The sequence below is a fragment of the Saccopteryx bilineata genome, chromosome 1 (assembly GCF_036850765.1).
Source record: "Saccopteryx bilineata isolate mSacBil1 chromosome 1, mSacBil1_pri_phased_curated, whole genome shotgun sequence".
In the NCBI taxonomy this organism is placed as follows: domain Eukaryota; kingdom Metazoa; phylum Chordata; class Mammalia; order Chiroptera; family Emballonuridae; genus Saccopteryx; species Saccopteryx bilineata.
Window position 1 is genome coordinate 95,525,323 of NC_089490.1, and position 22,340 is coordinate 95,547,662.

Here is a 22,340-nt window from a genome sequence, read left to right on the forward strand (position 1 = left end):
GAAATGTCACTTCTAATTGTCATCATGTGATTGTAAACATTCACTGAGTTTGTTTTCTCTTAGGATTTGTGCGCCTGGTTCGAGGGGATGGACCCTGCTCAGGGCAAGTAGAAGTGCATTCTGGAAGAAAGTGGAATTCAGTATCTGGTGGGAACTTTACATTCTCCAGTGCCCAAGTCATCTGTGCAGAGCTGAGGTGTGGCAAAGCTGTGTCCGTCCTTGTAGACGTGCCCTTCAGAGAGTCAGATGGACAGGTCTGGGCTGAAGAGTTCTGGTGTGCGGGGAAGGAGCCTGAGCTCAGGGTCTGCCCCAGAGTGTCCTGTCCAGGAGGCACTTGCCAGCCCAGTAGAACTGTTCAAATTGTCTGTTCTGGTGAGATGCAGAGCAAGATTTTAACCTCCCTGCATACTCTGTTGGAGTAAGAAAAATAGAAGATTTTGCTAAAATCCTGTCTTCTCCTACCAGCATACACAGAAATCCGGCTCATGAAAAATGGCACCTCTCAGTGTGAGGGAAATTTGGAAGTGAATGTTTCTGGAGAATGGAGAATGCTCTGTGCCTCCCACTGGAATATGGCCAATGCCAATGTTGTCTGTCGTCAGCTCAGCTGTGGAGTTGCCCTCTCAATCCTCAAAGAAGCATACTCTGTGGAAAGAGATACTCAGATCTGGAAGGCACAGTTTTACTGCTCAGGGGCTGAGTCCTCCTTGTGGAAGTGCTCTATGACTGCCCTGGGCATTCCTGACTGTACCCATGGAAACATGGCCTCTGTGATCTGCTCAGGTAAGAGAAAGGGAAGGGCTCTCTGGTACTAAGAATGTTTCTTATCCTTATTGGAATGTACCTCGGAGCCAGAAGTGTGGAAAAACAGCCTTAAAAATAAGGTATTTCGTGGTGAAATACGGTTCTTTAAATTGTTTATCTATTTTTTTCAGGTCAGAGCAAGAAGTATTACAAGAAATACTATTTTAAAAATAAACAATATTATTTAAGTATAATCATAGAGAATAATGTGTAAACAATAACTGTATACCTTGCCTGTGTACTCCAACCCAGGTTATTAAAGAAAACACTAATGGCACCTAGGAAGTCACCTTTCCTTCCCACCAGTCACTCTGCCCTCCCTTCCCTCCCAAGAAGAGGTCCTCAAAGAACTACAAAAAGAACAAACAGCCCAAAATTAGTAGAAGGAAGTAACAATGATCACAGCAGAAATAAATGAACTAGAGACTAAAAAGACAATAAAAAATATAATGAAACTAAGAGTTGTCTTTTAATAAAAAGATTAACAAAATAAAAAAACTTTTAGCTAGACTAAGAAAAAAAAAGAGAAAAGACTCAAATAAATAAAACCGGAAATTAAAGAGGAGACATTACAACCGAATCCACAGAAATACAAATGATCATAACAGACCACTATGAACAATTATGTGCCAACAAATTAGATAACATGGAAGGAATGGATAAATTGCTAGACCTATTGTTGGGCAGATAAAATGTATTATGCTCACTTTGTTAAAGATGGAGGCCGTCGCCCAGGTGATATTAATGTGTGTTGAGAATCCTTGTAGCCTGGGGCTTGGTTTGGGATTAATCCTTTCCCACCCTTTTTGATGTGGGGTGGTACAATCCAACCATGCCTCAGAAAGTGACTTTGTATTAGAGACTTCCCTATTTTGTATATTGGATTAAAGGTTGTGAAGCTACACTATAAAATGGGGGCAGAACGGGACTTGGCTCTTGGTTCCTAAGATTATCATTAGAAGAGAGAGCAGAAGAGAGCAGAGAAAGGCCACGTGGAGGAGGCCAGGAGAAGCAGCCAAGATGGTGGAGTGCTGAGTGAGATGCCAGTTTGTGTAGAGTTTGTATCTGGGATAAGGAAGGAGATGGGGAACTGAGGAGAATAAGGCTGGTGAGCTAGAAACCTTTGATTCTAGGAAACTCGAATAAGTCAGTGGCTTTGTGAGCATTGAATGTGAGTGGGTTTTGGAGCCCAGTGTGTGTTTTTACTTGCCCGCCAGGTGCAAGCTAGAATTAAAGACTATGGCCCATAAGTTTTTGGCTCCGCTGTTTCTTTGCCAACTGTCCGAATCCAGTGCGAACCTGCATAGGCCGGGCTGCTGTGATAGTGGTCCTGGCCTTGGCTTCTGGCTTTACACCTACCAAGACCAAACCATGAGGAAATAGAAAATCTGAACAGACCAATTATAAATAAGGAGATTAAATCAATTCTCTAAACCTTCCAGCATAAAGTCCAGGAGAGATAGTTTCACTTGTGAATTCTACATGATAAAGAAGAATTAGCATCAGTCCTTGTCAGTCTCTTCTAAAAAATAGAAGTGAAGGAAACACTTTCAAATTTTTCTTATAAGGCCAGCATTGCCCTGATAATAAAGCCAGATAATGACACTAACAGAAAACTATTGACCAGTTTCTTCGGTGAGTAAAAACTTCTCAATAAAATACTAGCAAATTGAACTCAACAACACATTCAAAAGTCATGCACCATGACCAAGTGAGATTATCCCTGGGGTGCAAGGATAGCTCAACATATGCAAATAAATAAATGTGATGTACCACATTACTAGAATAAAAGATAAAAAGCATATGATCAAAAAAAATCATATGATCATCTGCATAGATGCATGAAAAGCATTTGACAAAATACAACATCCTTTCATTATAAAGCACACAGATTGGGTATGGAAGATTATTATTACCACAACATAAAAAAAACCCCTCAATATATCACAATTTCCCAGCTAACATTATACTCAAGTTTGAATGGTTCAAAGATTTTCCTCTAAGATCAGAAAAACTACAATGGTGCTTACTCTCACCACTCTTATTTAGCATAGTACTAGAAGTCTTATCTAGAACAATCAGGCAAGATAAAGAAATAAAAGACATCTAAAATATAAACAAAGTGCCCCAGATAGGCAGAGCATTGCCCCAGATGAGGGTTGCTGGGTGGATCCTGGTTGGGGCATGTGTGGGAGTCTGTATCTCTATATCTCCTCTTCTCACTTGGAAAAGAAGAAAAAAAAAATAAAAATGTAAAATTATCATTATTTTCAGATGATATAATCTTAGATATTGGAAATCCTAAAGACGACCAAAAAAACAGAAGTACTCAACAAATTCAGTTAAGCTGTAGGATATAAAATCAACATACAGAAATCAGCTGCATTTCTATACAATAAAAATAAAACATCTGAAAAATAAATCAAGAAAATTAGGGATGACGTCAGAGTAATGGCGAGGTAGGAAGCGATACCGATAAATCTCCCCCAAAACTCAACAAGATCTTCAACCAGAAACAGAAAAACCTATACTTGGAGCTTCCAGATGCTTCGCAAGACACCCAAAGGTATGATTGAGTGAAAAATTGGCTAAATATATAACCAAACCCCGAAGGAAATAGGGAGTAAGAAATGCTCCGCCTTCCTCACTAACCTAAACAGGGCGGCTTTCTCTGGTAACTGTGAATATAGAAACTGAGGCGGGCAAAGGGGGTGAATAGATCCAGGCCGCCACGGCACAAACGGCCGAACCAGGCTGTGGCACACTGATCCAAGCCGAGGAAAATCTGATCCTGTGGCAACTCGGGCAATACAAGCTAACACTCGTGCCAAACCCAAACAAAGAAAGACAAGCGGAGCGGCCATTTTACCCGGTCTCCTGGTCGGTGTGCAGTTAGTGGGCGAGAATTTCTTCCTAGAGTGTGGTGCCCGTGTTGCCCCACGGAGAGGCAGGGTCAGAGGCCTTTCTGTGGGCCGAGGGCAGAGTCTCTGGGCAGCTCCAGCGCCCTGGGAAAGCCACGCACGGGAGGGAGTGAGAACTAATCCCAACGGTGGAGATTTTCTGTGCTGGAGGCTGTTTCACTCAGAGGGAACCGCGGCCGGCCTCATATCCTGGTTTGCGCGCGCAGATAAGGAGTGAGCGATTCCTCCGAGTTCCTCGGCAGTGCGCGCCCGTGTTATCGCACAGAGGGGCAGAGTCAGGGGCCTTTGTGTGGGCCAAAGCAGAATCTCGGGCCGCCCCAGCGCCTTGCAAAAGCCGCGCACGGGGACGGAGCGAGACTCAATTCCAACGCTGCAACTTTTCCCTGCGGTTGGGGGTTTCACTCAGAGCGTGAGACTGCTGGCCGGATATCCTGGTTGCAGACAGTGAGTGAGAGTTTCCTCCAAGCGCCCCGGAAGTGGGCGCCCGCCTGTGTTACCGGACAGAGTGGCAGAGCCAGTGGTCTTTGAGTGGGCGGAAAGCCCGCCTGATTATGCTAGCAGCTCTGACTGACTGAGCCTTACCCAGAGCCCTGTGCTGAGTGGAAATAGAGTGGGGAGTTGCCAGCTCTTTGAGCCTCTTACTATCCAGGCAGAGGCAGCAGCAACCCCATAGCTGGATTCTCAGGTGACTAATTGAGGAAGGAAAGACTAGGAGAAAGGCTCCAGGAACACGGACTCTCTCACTGTCAGAGCCTATAAATGCTAATGAGCTTCGACTGCGAATAAGACTAAAGCACAATACATGACATTGCCATAGAGACTTATCAACTGCAAACCTCTACCTGAGCGTGCCAAAGGGGCAGAACCCGGGGTACAGAGTCACGGACCAGGAAGAGGGAGAGAAAAGAAAAAGCAAGAAGATAACCTCTCAAAATCAAGAATAATCTGCAGACTTTATAACCTATCCCATTTTATTACATTTGTTCGTTTGTTTCTCTTATCTTCATTCTTGATACTTTTTTTTCCTCCTCCCATTTGGCTGATTAACTCTCTATCGGTCTTACTCTCTCCTCTCCTTGAACTACACTACCCATAAGTGTTACATCTCCCATTATCTTTTCTCTTCTCTTCCTTTCTCTCTATGAGGGTTGCACTCCAAAACCCTTAACTCTCTCTCTCTCCTTTCTTTTTTCTTCTTTTAGTGGTTCCCTCTTTTTTTCTCTCTCTCTCTTTCTTTTCTCCCTCTATATTAGTTTCTTCCTTTCTCCTTTACATCTCCTCTCATTCAAACCTCAATAACAAACAAATTATCTTATCTGGGACTCAAACCTATGTTTGTGGCATTTTGGGGGGTTTTTACTTCACCTTTTTAACTCACTAGCAGTGCTCCCATCCCTGGCTCTCCATATTATCTAGTTCTTGTTCCACTAAATACAATAGTAATTTTTTAATTTGTCCCCCCATTTTTCCGTTTTCCTCTTATTCCTCTCATCATAACTCTTAGACAACCAACACCTAAAAGCAAATCATTTTATTCTTGACCCAAATTTTTTCCTTATTTGCTTTTTGTGGGTCCATATGCTCTTTTTTTTCTTTTTTCTTTTCTTTTTTTTTTTTTGCCCCTTTATTACTTTTCCCCAATTCAGGCCCTCCATTACAGGCATTGTTTGTTATAATTCACAGTCCACCACAAGATTTTCTCAAGAAAGAGGGGAGAGGAGAGGAGAGGAAAAAAGGAGGGGGGGAATAATTTCCTTTTTTTAAAAAAAATTTTTATTTTATTTTATTTTTCTTTATTTCATTATTATTTTTTTTAAAAAAACAACTCTTTTCGATTTTTTATATTTTTTATTTTTTTAAACTTTTTATTCTTTATTAAATCTCATTAATACTATCAACAAAACCACCCTCAGATGCCATTAAGGAAGAGAAAATTGAATATCATGGATACAAAAGAAAGAGAGGTAACACAGCTAGATGAGGAAAAATCTATGGAGAAAAAATTTAATATATTGGAAACCTTGGAGCTAAATGACAGAGAATTCAAGATAGAAATCCTAAAAATCCTCCGAGATATACAAGAAAACACAGAAAGGCAATTTAGGGAGCTCAGAAAACAACTCAACGAACACAAAGAATATATGTCCAAGGAAATTGAAACTATAAAAACAAATCAAACAGAGATGAAAAACTCAATTCATGAGCTGAAAAACGAAGTAACAAGCTTAGCTAATAGAACAGGTCAGATAGACGAGAGGATTAGTGAAATAGAAGACAAGCAACTTGAGGCACAACAGAGAGAAGAAGAAAGAGACTCAAAAATTAAAAAAAATGAGATAGCCCTACAAGAATTATCTGACTCCATCAAAAAGAATAACATGAGAATAATAGGTATATCAGAGGGAGAAGAGAGAGAAAATGGAATGGAGAACATACTCAAACAAATAACAGATAAGAACTTCCCACGCCTGTGGAAAGAACTAAAGCCTCAAGTTCAAGAAGCAAACAGAACTCCGAGTTTTCTTAACCCCAACAAACCTACTCCAAGGCATATCATAATGAAATTGACACAAACCAACAGCAAAGAAAAAATACTCAAGGCAGCCAGGGAAAAGAAGAATACAACATATAAAGGAAGGTCCATTAGATTATCATCAGATTTCTCAGCAGAAACTCTACAAGCTAGAAGAGAGTGGACCCCAATATTTAAAGTCCTGAAAGAGAGGAACTTTCAGCCACGAATACTATACCCATCAAAGCTATCCTTCAAATACGAAGGAGAAATAAAAACATTCACAGATACAGAAAAGATGAGGGAGTTTATCATCAGAAAACCCCCACTCCAGGAATTACTAAAGGGGGTTCTCCAATCAGATACAAAGATCAAAAAAAAAAACAGAGCCACAAGTAAAAGCTCCAAGAAGAACACAATAAAACCAAATTTAAACTGTGACAACAACAAAAAGAAAGAGGGGGAGAAGATGGAGATTAACAGTAGCAAAGGACGATGGAGTGCAAAAGTACTCACAAAATAGTTCGCTACAATGAACAGGGTAGGGACCCTTTTCATTACTCAAAGGTAACCACCATTGAAAAAACCACCACAGAAGCACATGAGATAAAAAAGATAGCAACAGAGGAAAGATGTATGGAATACAACCAAATAAAAACAAAAGATAGAAAAACGAAAGAGAAGGATCAAACAAGACACAAAACTAACAGAAAGCAAGATATAAAATGGCAATAGGGAACTCACAAGTATCAATAATTACACTAAATGTAAATGGATTAAACTCACCAATAAAAAGGCACAGAGTAGCAGAATGGATTAAAAAAGAAAATCTAACTGTATGCTGCCTACAGGAAACTCATCTAAGTAACAAGGATAAAAACAAATTCAAAGTGAAAGGCTGGAAAACAATACTCCAAGCAAATAACATCCAAAAAAAAGCAGGTGTAGCAATACTCATGTCGGATAATGCTGACTACAAGACAGGAAAAGTACTCAGAGACAAAAATGGCCATTTCATAATGGCTAAGGGGACACTGAATCAAGAAGACATAACAATTCTTAATATATATGCACCAAACCAAGGAGCACCAAAATATATAAGAGAGCTACTTATTGACCTTAAAACAAAAACTGACAAAAATACAATCATACTTGGAGACCTCAATACACCGCTGACGGCTCTAGATCGGTCATCCAAACAGAGAATCAACAAAGACATAGTGGCCTTAAACAAAACACTAGAGCACCTGGATATGATAGACATCTACAGGACATTTCATCCCAAAGTGACTGAGTATACATTTTTCTCCAGTGTACATGGATCATTCTCAAGAATTGACCATATGTTGGGCCACAAAAACAACATCAGCAAATTCAGAAAAATTGAAGTTGTACCAAGCATATTTTCTGATCATAAAGCCTTGAAACTAGAATTCAACTGCAAAAAAGAGGAAAAAAATCCCACAAAAATGTGGAAACTAAACAACATACTTTTAAAAAATGAATGGATCAAAGAAGAAATAAGTGCAGAGATCAAAAGATATATACAGCCTAATGAAAATGACAATATGACATATCAGAATCTATGGGATGCAGCAAAAGCAGTGATAAGAGGGAAGTTCATATCACTTCAGGCATATATGAACAAACAAGAGAGAGCCCAAGTGAACCACTTAACTTCCCACCTTAAGGAACTAGAAAAAGAAGAACAAAGACAACCCAAAACCAGCCGAAGAAAGGAGATAATAAAAATCAGAGCAGAAATAAATGAATTAGAGAACAGAAAAACTATAGAAAAAATTAATAGAACAAGGAGCTGGTTCTTTGAAAAGATCAACAAAATTGACAAACCTTTGGCAAGACTTACCAAGGAAAAAAGAGAAAGAACTCATATAAACAAAATCCAAAATGAAAGAGGAGAAATCACCACGGACACCGTAGATATACAAAGAATTATTGTAGAATACTATGAAAAACTTTATGCCACTAAATTCAACAACCTAGAAGAAATGGATAAATTCCTAGAAAAATACAACCTTCCTAGACTGAGTCAAGAGGAAGCAGAAAGCCTAAACAGACCTATCAGTAGAGAAGAAATAGAAAAAACCATTAAAAACCTCCCCAAAAATAAAAGTCCAGGCCCTGACGGCTATACCAGCGAATTTTATCAAACATTCAAAGAAGACTTGGTTCCTATTCTACTCAAAGTCTTCCAAAAAATTGAAGAAGAAGCAATACTTCCAAACACATTTTATGAGGCCAACATAACCCTCATACCAAAACCAGGCAAGGATGGCACAAAAAAAGAAAACTACAGACCAATATCTCTAATGAATACAGATGCTAAAATACTAAACAAAATACTAGCAAATCGAATACAACAACATATTAAAAAAATAATACATCATGATCAAGTGGGATTCATCCCAGAATCTCAAGGATGGTTCAACATACGTAAAACGGTTAATGTAATACACCATATCAACAAAACAAAGAACAAAAACCACATGATCTTATCAATAGACGCAGAAAAGGCTTTCGATAAAATACAACACAATTTTATGTTTAAGACTCTCAACAAAATGGGTATAGAAGGAAAATATCTCAACATGATAAAGGCCATATATGATAAACCATCAGCTAACATCATATTAAATGGCACTAAACTGAAGGCTTTCCCCCTTAAATCAGGAACAAGACAGGGTTGTCCACTCTCTCCACTCTTATTTAATGTGGTACTAGAGGTTCTAGCCAGAGCAATCAGACAAGACAAAAGAAATAAAAGGCATCCATATCGGAAAAGAAGAAGTAAAGGTATCACTTTTTGCAGATGATATGATCCTATACATCGAAAACCCCAAAGAATCCACAAAAAGACTACTAGAAACAATAAGCCAATACAGTAAGGTCGCAGGATACAAAATTAACATACAGAAGTCAATAGCCTTTCTATATGCCAACAATGAAACAACTGAGAAGGAACTCAAAAGAATAATCCCCTTCACGATTGCAACAAAAAAAAAATAAAATACTTAGGAATAAACATAACAAAGAATGTAAAGGACTTATATAATGAAAACTATAAACCATTGTTAAGGGAAATCGAAAAAGATATAATGAGATGGAAGAATATACCTTGTTCTTGGCTAGGAAGAATAAATATAATCAAGATGGCTATATTACCCAAAGCAATATACAAATTTAATGCAATTCCCATCAAACTTCCAATGACATTTTTTAAAGAAATAGAGCAAAAAATCATCAGATTTATATGGAACTATAAAAAACCCCGAATAGCCAAAGCAATCCTAAAGAAAAAGAATGAAGCTGGGGGCATTACAATACCTGACTTCAAACTCTATTATAGGGCCACGACAATCAAAACAGCATGGTATTGGCAGAAAAATAGACACTCAGACCAATGGAACAGAATAGAAAGTCCAGAAATAAAACCACATATATATAGTCAAATAATTTTTGATAAAGGGGCCAACAACACACAATGGAGAAAAGAAAGCCTCTTCAATAAATGGTGCTGGGAAAACTGAAAAGCCACATGCAAAAGAATGAAACTGGACTACAGTCTCTCCCCCTGTACAAAAATTAACTCAAAATGGATCAAAGATCTAAACATAAGACCTGAAACAATTAAGTACATAGAAGAAGACATAGGTACTCAACTCATGGACCTGGGTTTTAAAGAGCATTTTATGAATTTGACTCCAATGGCAAGAGAAGTGAAGGCAAAAATTAATGAATGGGACTACATCAGACTAAGAAGTTTTTGCTCAGCAAGAGAAACTGATAACAAAATAAACAGAAAGCCAACTAAATGGGAAATGATATTTTCAAACAACAGCTCAGATAAGGGCCTAATATCCAAAATATACAAAGAACTCATAAAACTCAACAACAAACAAACAAACAATCCAATAAAAAAATGGGAAGAGGATATGAATAGACACTTCTCCCAGGAAGAAATACAAATGGCCAACAGATATATGAAAAGATGCTCATCTTCTTTAGCTATTAGAGAAATGCAAATCAAAACGGCAATGAGATACCACCTCACACCTGTTCGATTAGCTGTTATTAGCAAGTCAGGTAATAGCAAATGTTGGAGAGGCTGTGGAGAAAAAGGAACCCTCATACACTGTTGGTGGGAATGTAAAGTATTTCTTTCAACCATTATGGAAGAAAGTATGGTGGTTCCTCAAAAAACTGAAAATAGAACTACCTTATGACCCAGCAATCCCTCTACTGGGTATATATCCCAAAAACTCAGAAACATTGATACGTAAAGATACATGCAGCCCCATGTTTATTGCAGCATTGTTCACAGTGGCCAGGACATGGAAACAACCAAAAAGCCCATCAATAGATGACTGGATAAAGAAGATGTGGCACATATACACTATGGAATACTACTCAGCCATAAGAAATGATGACATCGGAACATTTACAGCAAAATGGTGGGATCTTGATAACATGATAAGAAGCGAAATACGTAAATCAGAAAAAAACAGGAACTGTATTATTCCATACGTAGGTGGGACATAATAGTGAAACTAAGAGACATTGATAAGAGTGTGGTGGTTACGGGGGGGAGGGGGGAATGGGAGAGGGATAGGGGGTGGGGAGGGGCACAAAGAAAACAAGATAGAAGGTGACAGAGGACAATCTGACTTTGGGTGGTGGGTATGCAACATAATTGAACGACAAGATAACCTGGACTTGTTATCTTTGAATATATGTATCCTGATTTATTGATGTCACCCCATTAAAAAAATAAAATTAAAAAAAAATAAAAAAAAAAAAGAAAATTATACCATTCACAATTGTATCAAAAAGATGAAAATACTTTAGAATAAATTTAACTGAGAAAGTGAAAGATATGTACAATGAAAAGTATAAGAATTTGATGAAAGAAATGGAAGAAAACCCAAACAAATGGAAAGATATCATGTGTTTATGGATCAGAAAAATTAATTTGTTAAAATATCCATACCACCCAAAGACATCTACAGATTCGAGGCAATCTCTATAAAATTTCCAATGGCATTTTCCACAGAAATAAAAAAAACAATCCTGATATTTCTATGGATTCATGAAAACCCCAATTAGCCAAAGCAATCTTGAGAAAGAAGGATAAAGCAGTAAGCATCACTCTTCCTGATTTCAAAGTATATTGTAAAGTTATAGTAATCAAAACAGCATTATATTGTAATGAAAATAGACACATAGATCAATGGAACAAAATTGAGAGGCCACAACTAAACCCATGCATGTATACATATAGTCAATTAATTTACAACAAAGGAGCAAAGTATATACAATCTGGAAGGTTAATCTCTTCAATAAATGTCATTGGCAAAACCAGATGGCCACATGCAAAAGAATGAAATTAGACCCTTATGTTACACCATACACAAAAATTAACTCAAAATGTATTAAAGACTTGAATGCAATACCTAAACAATGAAAGACCTATAATAAAGCATAGGGAGTAAAGTTCTTAACATCAGTCTCGATAATGATTCTTTTTTTGATTTAAAATCAAAAGCAAAGACAACAAAAGCAAAAATAAACATGTGGGATTGCATCAAACTAAAATGCTTCTGTATAGCGAAGGAAACCATCACCAAATGGAAAAACAACCTACAGAGTGAGTGATGATTTACAAGTTACCAATTAGCAAAAGAAAAACTCAATATAATTAGTTATTAAGAAAAAAATAATTTTTTCCAAGTGAGAGGAGGAGTAATAGAGAGACTCCTGCATGTACCCTGTCTGGGATCCACCTGGCAACCCCATCTGGGGCCGATACTCTGCCTATCTGAAGCAATGCTTACAACTGAGCTATTCTTAGTGCCTGAGGCAGAAGCTTCACAAAGCCATCCTCAGTGCCTGGGGCCAATTCACTCCAACCAATTGAGCCATGGCTGCATGAGGAGAAGAGAGAGAGAAAGAGAGAGAGAAGTAGGAGGGGGAGGCGTGGAGAAACAGATGGTTGCCTCTCCTGTGTGCCCTGGCCTGGAATTTAACTTAGACATCCACATGCCAGGCTGATGCTCTACCACTGAGCCGACTGGCCAAGGCCAAAAATTTTAAATAAAGTATAAAAAGATATAATTTCACAAACTAGAATGGCTAAAGTTAGAGACAATTCTAAGTTTTGTCAATGATATGGATTAACTAGAACTATCATATATTGCTGGTGGTAATGTAAAAGAAAATGATTTCTTGGAAAATCAAGTTTTCTTTTTTATTTTTTTAAAAAATGCTTAGTAGGTTATCCAAAAATTATACTACTAGATAATTATACTATTAGAGAAATAAAATGTATGACCACATACAAAATCTAGGCAAGGAAGTTCATAGCATTTTTACTTACTAGAGCAAAAAATTGTAAACCAAACAAATTTTTATTAACATAAGAATAAATAAACAAATTATAGCATATCCATACAATGAAAGAAAGCTTTTCAGCAGTAGAAAGAACTACACAGGTAAATCCAACTACACAGATAAATCTCAAAACATGGTGAGAGAAAGAAGCCATACAAAAGAGTACATATTGTGTTATTTTATTAAATTCTAGAAAACATAAAATATCTATTGTGATAGAAGCTGTCAGTGGTTTTCTGGGGCTGAGTTTAAGGGGACTTTAATTGGTTGCAATGACACTTGGAAGCTTTTTAGGGTTATGCGTCTATTTTGTATATTAAATTGTGGTGGTGGTTATACAGTACATGTAATTCTCAAAACTTATGAAAATGTATTCTTTAAAATTTTTTGAATTACAGTTTACATTTAATATTATTTTATATTAATTTCAGGTGTACACCATAGTGGTTAGACAATCATATACTTACAGTATTTCTCCTGATACTCTAGTATTCACCTGGGACCATAAATAGATATTACAATATTATTGACTATATTCCCTATGCTGTACTTTACATCCCCATGACTATTTTGTAACTATCAATTTGTATTTAATCCTTCCTTTTTCATCCAGTCCCACAACCTCCAACAAAAAGCAACTAATAAACCAAAACAAACAAACAGATATAGAGGGGAGGGGGGGGTAGGGAAAGGCAAACAGGGTAAATATTAATACTTGGTCACAGAAGGAGACTAGCCTTAAGGTGGCGAACACTCACATCAGTTGTATTACAAAGTCGTAAACCTAAAATTTATATAATGTTATTAACCAATGTATCCCCAATAAACAATACAACCCAGAAATTTTGACATTGTTGAAGCAGAACTCACAATAAAAAAAGGTGAACTCTAATATTATATCTAATATGATAACATAATTACTAATTTACAGTATCAACTCAGACCCCATCACTAGGTTATTATTTAGTTTAGCTCAGTTTCCTGCTCTTCAACCCTACTAAGCCTCTGACCACCACTGTTTCTGTAGGAAACCAGACTCACGTGTTGCTCGAGTGTGACCCCATGTCTGAACCACCTGGCTCTGCAGCCTCAGAAGAGAGCGCTGCCAACTGCTCAGGTGAGGGGGCCCCACAGCACCAGAAACCCTTGTCTTTCCCTGTGTAAATGCCCCATTGGCCTCTCTCTCCTCAGACAGCAGACAGCTCCGCCTGGTGGACGGGGGCGGTCGCTGCGCCGGCAGAGTGGAGGTCCTTCACCAGGGCTCCTGGGGCACCATCTGTGATGACAGCTGGGACCTGAACGATGCCCGGGTGGTGTGCGCACAGCTGGGCTGTGGAGATGCCCTCAATGCCACGGTCTCTGCTCACTTCGGGGAGGGATCAGGCCACATCTGGCTGGATGACGTGAACTGCGCAGGAAAGGAGTCCCGCGTGTGGCAGTGCCCTTCCCGGGGCTGGGGACAGCACAACTGCAGGCACAAGGAGGACGCAGGGGTCATCTGCTCAGGTCTGCGCTGCACATTGTCCATAGGCTGGGGGAGCAGGTGGGCCCTGGAGGGTGGGAGTCGGAGCCCTGAGAGGACGTTGCTGAAAGGGCCAAAGGAGAAGGAAGCTTCCTTCCATGGTGCCCGTCATTCTGGCAGCTGTGGAGAGGGCGCTCCAGTGTCCTCCGCAGCCGCTGAGGCTCCGTGCCTCCTTCTCAGCAACGTCTCCTGACACAGCCATTTCTTGAAAGCTGGGCTCACTCTGCAATTGCCTGTCAGTAAAATCTTCAGATCCCACTGATGTAATGAATAATCATAAATTGAGTGGTTTAAAACAACACGGATTTCCTATTTTATGATTCTGTAGGTTAGAAGTCTGAAAAGGGTCTCACTGGGCTGACAGCAAGGTGTCCACAGGGTTGCATTCTTCCTGGAGGCTCTGGGGAAGGTTCCTTTACCCTGCCTTTTCTAGTTTCTAGAGGAGGTGTGCATAACTTCACTCCTAGCTCCCTGTCTTTTTCTTCACTACCTTGCCTCCCTCTGATCTTTCTTCCTTAGTCATATCTCCCTCTGAACGGAAGCTGGGAACGTTTGTGCATTTTTTTTTTTTTTTGTATTTTTCTGAAGCTGGAAACGGGGAGAGACAGTCAGACAGACTCCCGCATGCGCCCGACCGGGATCCACCCGGCACGCCCACCAGGGGCGAAGCTCTGCCCACCAGGGGGCGATGCTCTGCCCCTCCGGGGTGTCGCCCTGCCGTGACCAGAGCCACTCTAGCGCCTGGGGCAGAGGCCAAGGAGCCATCCCCAGCACCCGGGCCATCTTTGCTCCAATGGAGCCTTGGCTGTGGGAGGGGAAGAGAGAGACAGAGAGGAAGGGGGGGGGGTGGAGAAGCAAATGGGCGCTTCTCCTATGTGCCCTGGCCGGGAATCAAACCTGGGTCCCCCGCACGCCAGGCTGACGCTCTACCACTGAGCCAACTGGCCAGGGCCCGTTTGTGCATTTTTTAAAATTAATTTAAATGGGGTGACATTAATAAATTAGGGTACATGTGTTCAAAGAAAACATCTCCAGCTTATCTTGTCATTCAATTATGTTGCATACCCATCACCCAAAGTCAAATTGTCCTCCGTCACCTTCTATTTGGTTTTCTTTATGCCCCCCCCCCAAACCACCACACTCTTGTCCATGTCTCTTAGTCTCATTTTTATGTCTCACCTAGGTATGGAATCATTCAGTTCTTAGTTTTTTCTGATTTACTTATTTCATTCCATATAATATTATCAAGATCCATCCATTTTGTGTTTATGCATTTTTAAGGAGAGCGAGTCTAAGGATGTGATTAGACTGCGTTCACCTGGTTAATCCATATCCCAGGTGAATCTCTCCATCCGAAAGTCCTTATCTTAGCAGTAACTATAGAGTCCCTTTAGCCATAAAAGGTAATACTTCACCAGTTCCACGGGCTAGGATGTGGAGATCTCTGGGGGCCCATTATTCTGATCACCACCCACTATCCACAAGCCCATTCACATACTCTGTCGGAAGTGAAGTCAGGAAGCAGCACTCAGCTTTCCCTCCCGGCGGAGGACCCGGGTTGGTGTTTCTTTCTGTTCATATTCTACTACATCATTGTGCCAGTAGAGAGACACCAGTGTACAAAGTCAGGGAAAGGGACACAAATTTCAGTCTTGCCACTTAGTGGTCGTCTCCTCAGCAGAGTCAGCAACAAGTGTTCACAGCAGCTGGGAGAGAGAAAACGCCGAGCGTTGAGCGGGATGCTCACTGTGCCCTGTCTTCCCTCTTCCGCGTTTAGAGTTCCTGGCCCTCAGGATGGTGAGCGAAGACCAGGAGTGTGCTGGGTGGCTGGAAGTTTTCTACAATGGGACCTGGGGCAGCGTCTGCCGCAGCCCCATGGAAGCCACGACCTTATCCACGATCTGCAGACACCTTGGCTGTGGGGACAGTGGGACCCTTGGCTCTTCTGTTAATTTCAGGGAAGGTTCGAGGCCCCGGTGGGTGGATGGAATCCAGTGTCGGAACACTGACAGGTCTCTCTGGCAGTGTCCTTCTGATCCTTGGAAATACAATTCATGCCGTCAAAGTGATGAAGCTTATATCACATGTGCGGGTGAGTTACTGTCTGTTTCTATGTAGGATGTTGTTAGTGGGACTTTATATCTTCAAATCCAAGAGGTGAATTTAAGATGAGTGTTACAAAATGCAGTTGGATGAGATGATTTAATCCACATGTTGCAATCTTGTTAAAAAAAATTAAAAACCTGTGTTTATAGCAGTTTATGTGAAAAATACCAGAGAGATTAGAAAAGAACAACATGTGGGCAGCATGAGTAACACTCTGATCAACTTTCTAAGGAATTTCTAACTAATTAGGAGTGGTTAAAAAATATGCCAAGTACCTTGAAGTAAGTAAGGGGCCGAGCAGAGAATCAATCCTGATTGCTTGGCCTCTTAGACTCAGGGTATTTTACTCTGAGAAGCATCTATACCACTTAGACTACTTCTCATGTCAGTCTGTTGGCTGATAGTAGTTGAGTGCCTGTAGGTACAGATCTATACATTAGGTAAGAGCACAGAGCAGAGAAAAATATAGTCACTGGTCTCATAGAGTGTACGATCCTGTGCTGAAAACTCCCATGAGGCAGAAATTTCAAGTGTCATGAAGAATGAGAAAGTGCTTGGAAATATGTAATTTGGGAAAAAAATACCCAAGTTTATTAGGTGGAGTCCTGAAGGATGAGTAAGAGTTCTTTAAAAGAAGAAAGTGAAAAAAACATTTTGGTCATTGTAAATACTGAGCTGGGACAGGGCGTGGTATATTTGAGATACTGAGAAAATTCCATTAGGCAGAGCAGAAAGAGGGTGTAGGAGAAGGACGCAGGATTAGCTTGGAATGGTGAGCAGAGCAAAGATTAGGCCGGAAACAAAAAAATAATTTTGTTAAAGAGGAATTTTTTTTTACTTCTTGGATGACACAAAAGAGAATTGCTGCAAGATTAGTGGCCTCATATTTCTATATTTTTCTGTTTGAATTTGTGTCTTCTGAGCAGCCTCAGTATATTGGTCTTCTTAGCTGATACTTCATCCTCTGGGCCTTTCCCCTTTATTGTTGTGTATGCTCTGCTCTCTCCTTCCATTTTCCAAAATCATCTGCAGAGCCTGTTGGAAGCTTGAGCCTATCATATGAAAATTCTGAGCTCTTCTACCTTTAATACTCCCTCCACTTTATGTTCAGATCGAAACCTGACTTTGCCCTGAAAACACTGATCTCCCTGTCCTCTGAAGGCTGTGTGTTTTTCCTTCAACATGCTTTTCGCTGAGCTGAGACTTGGACAGGCATGCTCCTTGCTCTCAGCTGTCATTTTTATTAATTCCTCTTCTGTGTTTCTTCTCAACATATGGCTACTTTGAAATTCACACCAAGAGGCAATACCCTGCACTACTTCCATTGGTTGCTGTCATCATCCAACCTTCTGGCCTCTCCCCTCGTCCACTGACGACGGCAGCACCGGGCTCACCAGGTTCCTCACCCATGTCATACTCCTGGAACCCATGGTGGTTACTTCAACACTTTAAATGCAACTAAGGCCACAATCCTGGCCTCTCAGTTCATTGAGTTCCTCATTTTTAAGCATCTTCTCTTCCATCCTACCTCTGGCTACGTGTACACTACTGACCATCACTAACTACACCTTGAAATCTTGATCTCTTTATTCTATACTTTTATCATTGCTTCTTATCCTGTGGCTCATAAACTTTAATGATCATTTTCCAATAATTTTTCATCCTTATGGAGTACACTATCATTCCCCTATCAATGTGTTTTCTCTTTGCCTTCACATTTTTTTCTTAGCCTAATTAGATGAGCCAACATTATAATCATTCTCTTTAACAACACTCAACTCCTTTGCCTTGTCCTTGTCAGCCTTCACTGGCACACACGAGAATGGTTAAAGTCAACTACCTAACTACTCTTCGCCTGTACTGAACTAATGAAATGGCAGGAGAAGAACACACCGCATGTTGCTATTCTGTTTTTGTTGGGCTGTATGGTCAAAATCTGAGAGACATTTATGATGGTGTAATCAAAAGCAATTGAAAGTTTTTTAAACTGAAGAGTAAATTAATCAGTTTTGCATTAAGAGAACATCCTTTGAGGACAGGATAAACAAAGGATTATTGTACATGGTGACTTGAAATAGCTTGGAGGTGTCAAGGTTGACTGCTAGAGGTATGGCAGTGCCTATTATTAATATGGGAAACACAGAAGCATATGGGAAGAAATCTATAGGCTCAGGATAGATATGTAGATATGTTACATTCAAAGTAGATAAGAAGACTCAGGTGAGATGTCATTAGGCATTTAGAAGTATGCAATTTGAGGTTGGAATGGAAATCTGGATGGGAGATATAACTTTAGAAGTTACCATAGAAATGCTTAGATCAGAGTGAATGTGATCACTAGGAACATAAATATTCCTAGTATAGAATTCAAGGAACATTAAAATTTAAAAGCTGATAGAGCACTCTATGAACTGACATAGAGACTGATACAAAGCTAACAGAGAAATAGTAATGCAGAAAATATTGTGTTTGAGGGCCAGGCTAAAAAAAATTTCAATGAAAGGGGAACAGTCCTATATGTTAAATACTACTAGGACATTAGGTAGATGAGAACTGAAATGTGCCCATTAGATTAAAGTCATTGTACATCACTGATTGTGTTAACTAGAACTCTTTTGAGGGTGGAGTGTGTGAGTGGATGCCAGAGATTAAAATATCAAGGAAACTTTTGCCACTGCATGGATGGACCTGGAGAGCATTATGCTAAGTGAAACAAGCCAGTCAGAGAAAGACAACTCCCAACTGATTTCACTTATGTGGAAACCAGTGAACAAAATGAACTAACAAATAAAATAGAAACAGACTCATAGATATGGGGAACAGACTGACGGCTGTCAGAGCATTGGGGTTGGTAAAAAAGATGGAGGAATAAAGGAAAGAAAATATTCATGGATATAGACAATAGTATGGGGATTACAAGAGGGAAAGGGGATGGTGGAAGGTGAAAGAAGGTATGAGGGGATGAGTGGTGATGGAAGAAGACTTGAATTGGGGTGTTAAACACACAGTACAATATACAGATGATGTATTATAAAATTGTGCACGTGAAACCTATATAATTTTATTAACCAATGTCACCCCAATAAATTCAACTCAAAAATAAAAAACATTTTATGTAAAAAAATAATAAGGTGATAGTGAAAATACATATAACATTTTTGAGACTGTGAAGGGCAAATATTTGGAAGTAAGGTGCCAGAGTGTTGTACCCAACGCTGGAAATAAATTTCTTTTAACTACCAGGGTGATGAATTTGTTGACCCACCATAGGGTGAACTCCCTTTAGAATTGCTGCTGGCACATTTCATTGTCCAGGTCAGTGGTCAGCAAACTCATTAGTCAACAGAGCCAATTATCAACAGTACAATGATTGAAATTTTTTTTGAGAGCCAAATTTTTTTTAACTTAAACTATATAGGTAGGTACATTGTTATTAACTTCATTAGGGTGGAGTACCCTTTGTGGAAGAGCCACACACTCAAGGGTTGCATGTGGCTTGCGAGCCGCAGTTTGCCGACCAAGGGTCTAGGTGCATGTGTGTCATGTGCAAAAGCAACTAGAAACCATGTCACAGGGAGTCTCCAATTAGGCTAATGAGCAGAAATGCAAGAGTAGATGTAGCCTGGTTGTTGACCTCAGACTTAGAAGGACTTCCTATGGAAGAGGGAGGGGCTCACCATGAGGTGCTTCAGGGGGCAGGGCCCTACTTGATGGTTAGAGGTTACAAGGAGGCAAGTTTGGGTCCACTATAAGTATCATAAGGGAATCTAGCCACTGTGAAGCTCCCCCAGGAATGAACACTATTATAGGTAAAAGAACACTGGAGGCAAGAAGGATGGCCAGCCAGCCTTTCCTTATGTCCCCTTTTGCCTGTCTCTGTCTCTTCTCTGAATCAGCCACACCTGCTCCTGCTGGGCTTGTACCAGGCTTGGCACTAAAGAATTTCTGTTCTTTCCACTAGCTTGTTTATGATATAAACAAGATTAATGGACTAGTAAGTACCATTTGCTAAATTCATCCACTTTTTACTAAAGCATATTCAAACTCATATACCCATAAAATAATTTACGTTGATGCTATTTTTTATTGGTTTTTAACAAAATTGAGATTTAATCAAACACACTGTTATTAAATTGGCTTTTGTCACTTAACAATATATCATTGACATTACTCCAGGTAGATATAACATTTAAGCAATGGCAAATATTTCATACATGAGAGGTTGGTACTACAGATCATATAACCATTTGCTTGCTTATTGGTAGTCCAATTATTTTCAACTTCCCCCCTGTACAAATAATTTTGTGATAAATGTCTCTTTCATGTATCTCTACATACTAGAGAGTTTATTGCTATAGGATTACTCCCAATGTTGTTATTATTAGGTCAAAGCATAGGCAGGTGCTCGTACACACAAATGTTAGGATATTGTCCGATTACTTTCTAGGTTGAATTATTTTCAATGGTCTCCTTTATATCTAGATAAAAGATGCTGGGATTTTTCAAGAGCTTGACCTTTAAACCAAAGTCACATCACAAAGATGCTCCAAAATCAATCAGCTTACAAAGCCCACAAATCTCGTTCTAAGATATTTGAAGTCTGAATAAGGACCAGGGTTGCTTTGCTTCTGCTTCTTTTTTTTCCTTCTCTTCTCCCTCTTTCCTTCCCTCTCTTCTCTCTCTCTCTCTCTCTCTCTCTTTCTCTCTCTCTCTCTCTTCCCCCTTCTTCTGCATTTTCACAGTGTTTCTCTTCCCTCAACATCTCTTTCTTGCCTCTTGGTTTGTTTTCTCTCCCTCCTACCCCTGCCCCACCCATCCAGGTGTACCTTGGACAACTTGCTGGGAGTTGCCTGAAATCCACAGCAGTGAGAAATCAATATTGTAAAGGCAGAGGCTCACTCCTTTTCTTGCCTCTCTTTATTCATCTTTTTATTTCTTACTCCTATGAAGAACTGAAGGGATATTAAACTGTAAGAGCTTATATATATATTTTTAATTTTTATTAATGTTAATGGGATGACATTGATAATTCAGGGTACATATATTCAAAGAAAACATGTCTAGATTATCTTGTCATTAAATTATGTTGCATACCCCTCGCCCAGAGTCAGATTGTCCTCCGTCACCCTCTATCTAGTTTTCTCTGTGCCCCTCCCCCTCCCCCTAAATCTCTCCCTCCCTCCCTCCTGCGTCCTCCCTCCCCCCACCCCTTGTAACCACCACACTCTTGTCCATGTCTCTTGGTCTCGTTTTTATGTTCCACCAATGTATGGAATCATGTAGTTCTTGTTTTTTTCTGATTTACTTATTTCACTCCGTATAATGTTATCAAGATCCCACCATTTTGTTGTAAATGATCTGATGTCATCATTTCTTATGGCTGAGTAGTATTCCATAGTGTATATGTGCCACATCTTCTTTATCCAGTCTTCTATTGAAGGGCTTTTTGGTTGTTTCCATGTCTTGGCCACTGTGAACAGTGCTGCAATGAACATGGGGCTACATGTGTCTTTACGTATCAATGATTCTGAGGTTTTGGGGTATATACCCAGTAGAGGGATTGCTGGGTCATAAGGTAGTTCTATTTGCAGTTTTTTGAGGAACCACCATACTTTCCTCCATAATGGTTGTACTACTTTACATTCCCACCAACAGTGTATGAGGGTTCCTTTTTCTCCACAGTCTCTCCAACATTTGTTATTACCCGTCTTGTTGATAATAGCTAGTCTAACAGGGGTGAGGTGGTATCTCATTGTAGTTTTGATTTGCATTTCTCTAATAACTAATGAAGCTGAACATCTTTTCATATATCTGTTGGCCATTTGTATTTCTTTCTGGGAGAAGTGTCTGTTCATGTCCTCTTCCCATTTTTTTTATTGGATTGTTTGTTTGTTTGTTGTTGAGTTTTATGAGTTCTTTGTAAATTTTGGATATTAGGCCCTTATCTGAGCTGTCGTTTGAAAATATCAGTTCCCATTTAGTTGGCTGTCTGTTTATTTTGATATCAGTTTCTCTTGCTGAGCAAAAACTTTTAATTCTGATGTAGTCCCATTCATTTATCTTTGCC

The 22,340-nt window shown here is 39.7% G+C and overlaps 1 protein-coding gene across 1 annotated transcript in view; it reads left to right on the plus strand.

The window, feature by feature from the left end:
• Nucleotides 1-22,340, plus strand: part of LOC136319265 (antigen WC1.1-like) — a 38,398-nt gene that overhangs the window by 9,620 nt on the left and 6,438 nt on the right. Inside the window, exons 3-7 of the mRNA XM_066252596.1 lie at nt 64-372; nt 466-783; nt 13,673-13,762; nt 13,837-14,151; nt 15,945-16,259. Of these exons, the coding sequence (XP_066108693.1) occupies nt 64-372; nt 466-783; nt 13,673-13,762; nt 13,837-14,151; nt 15,945-16,259 (1,347 nt within the window). The remainder of the gene's footprint in view (nt 1-63; nt 373-465; nt 784-13,672; nt 13,763-13,836; nt 14,152-15,944; nt 16,260-22,340) is intronic.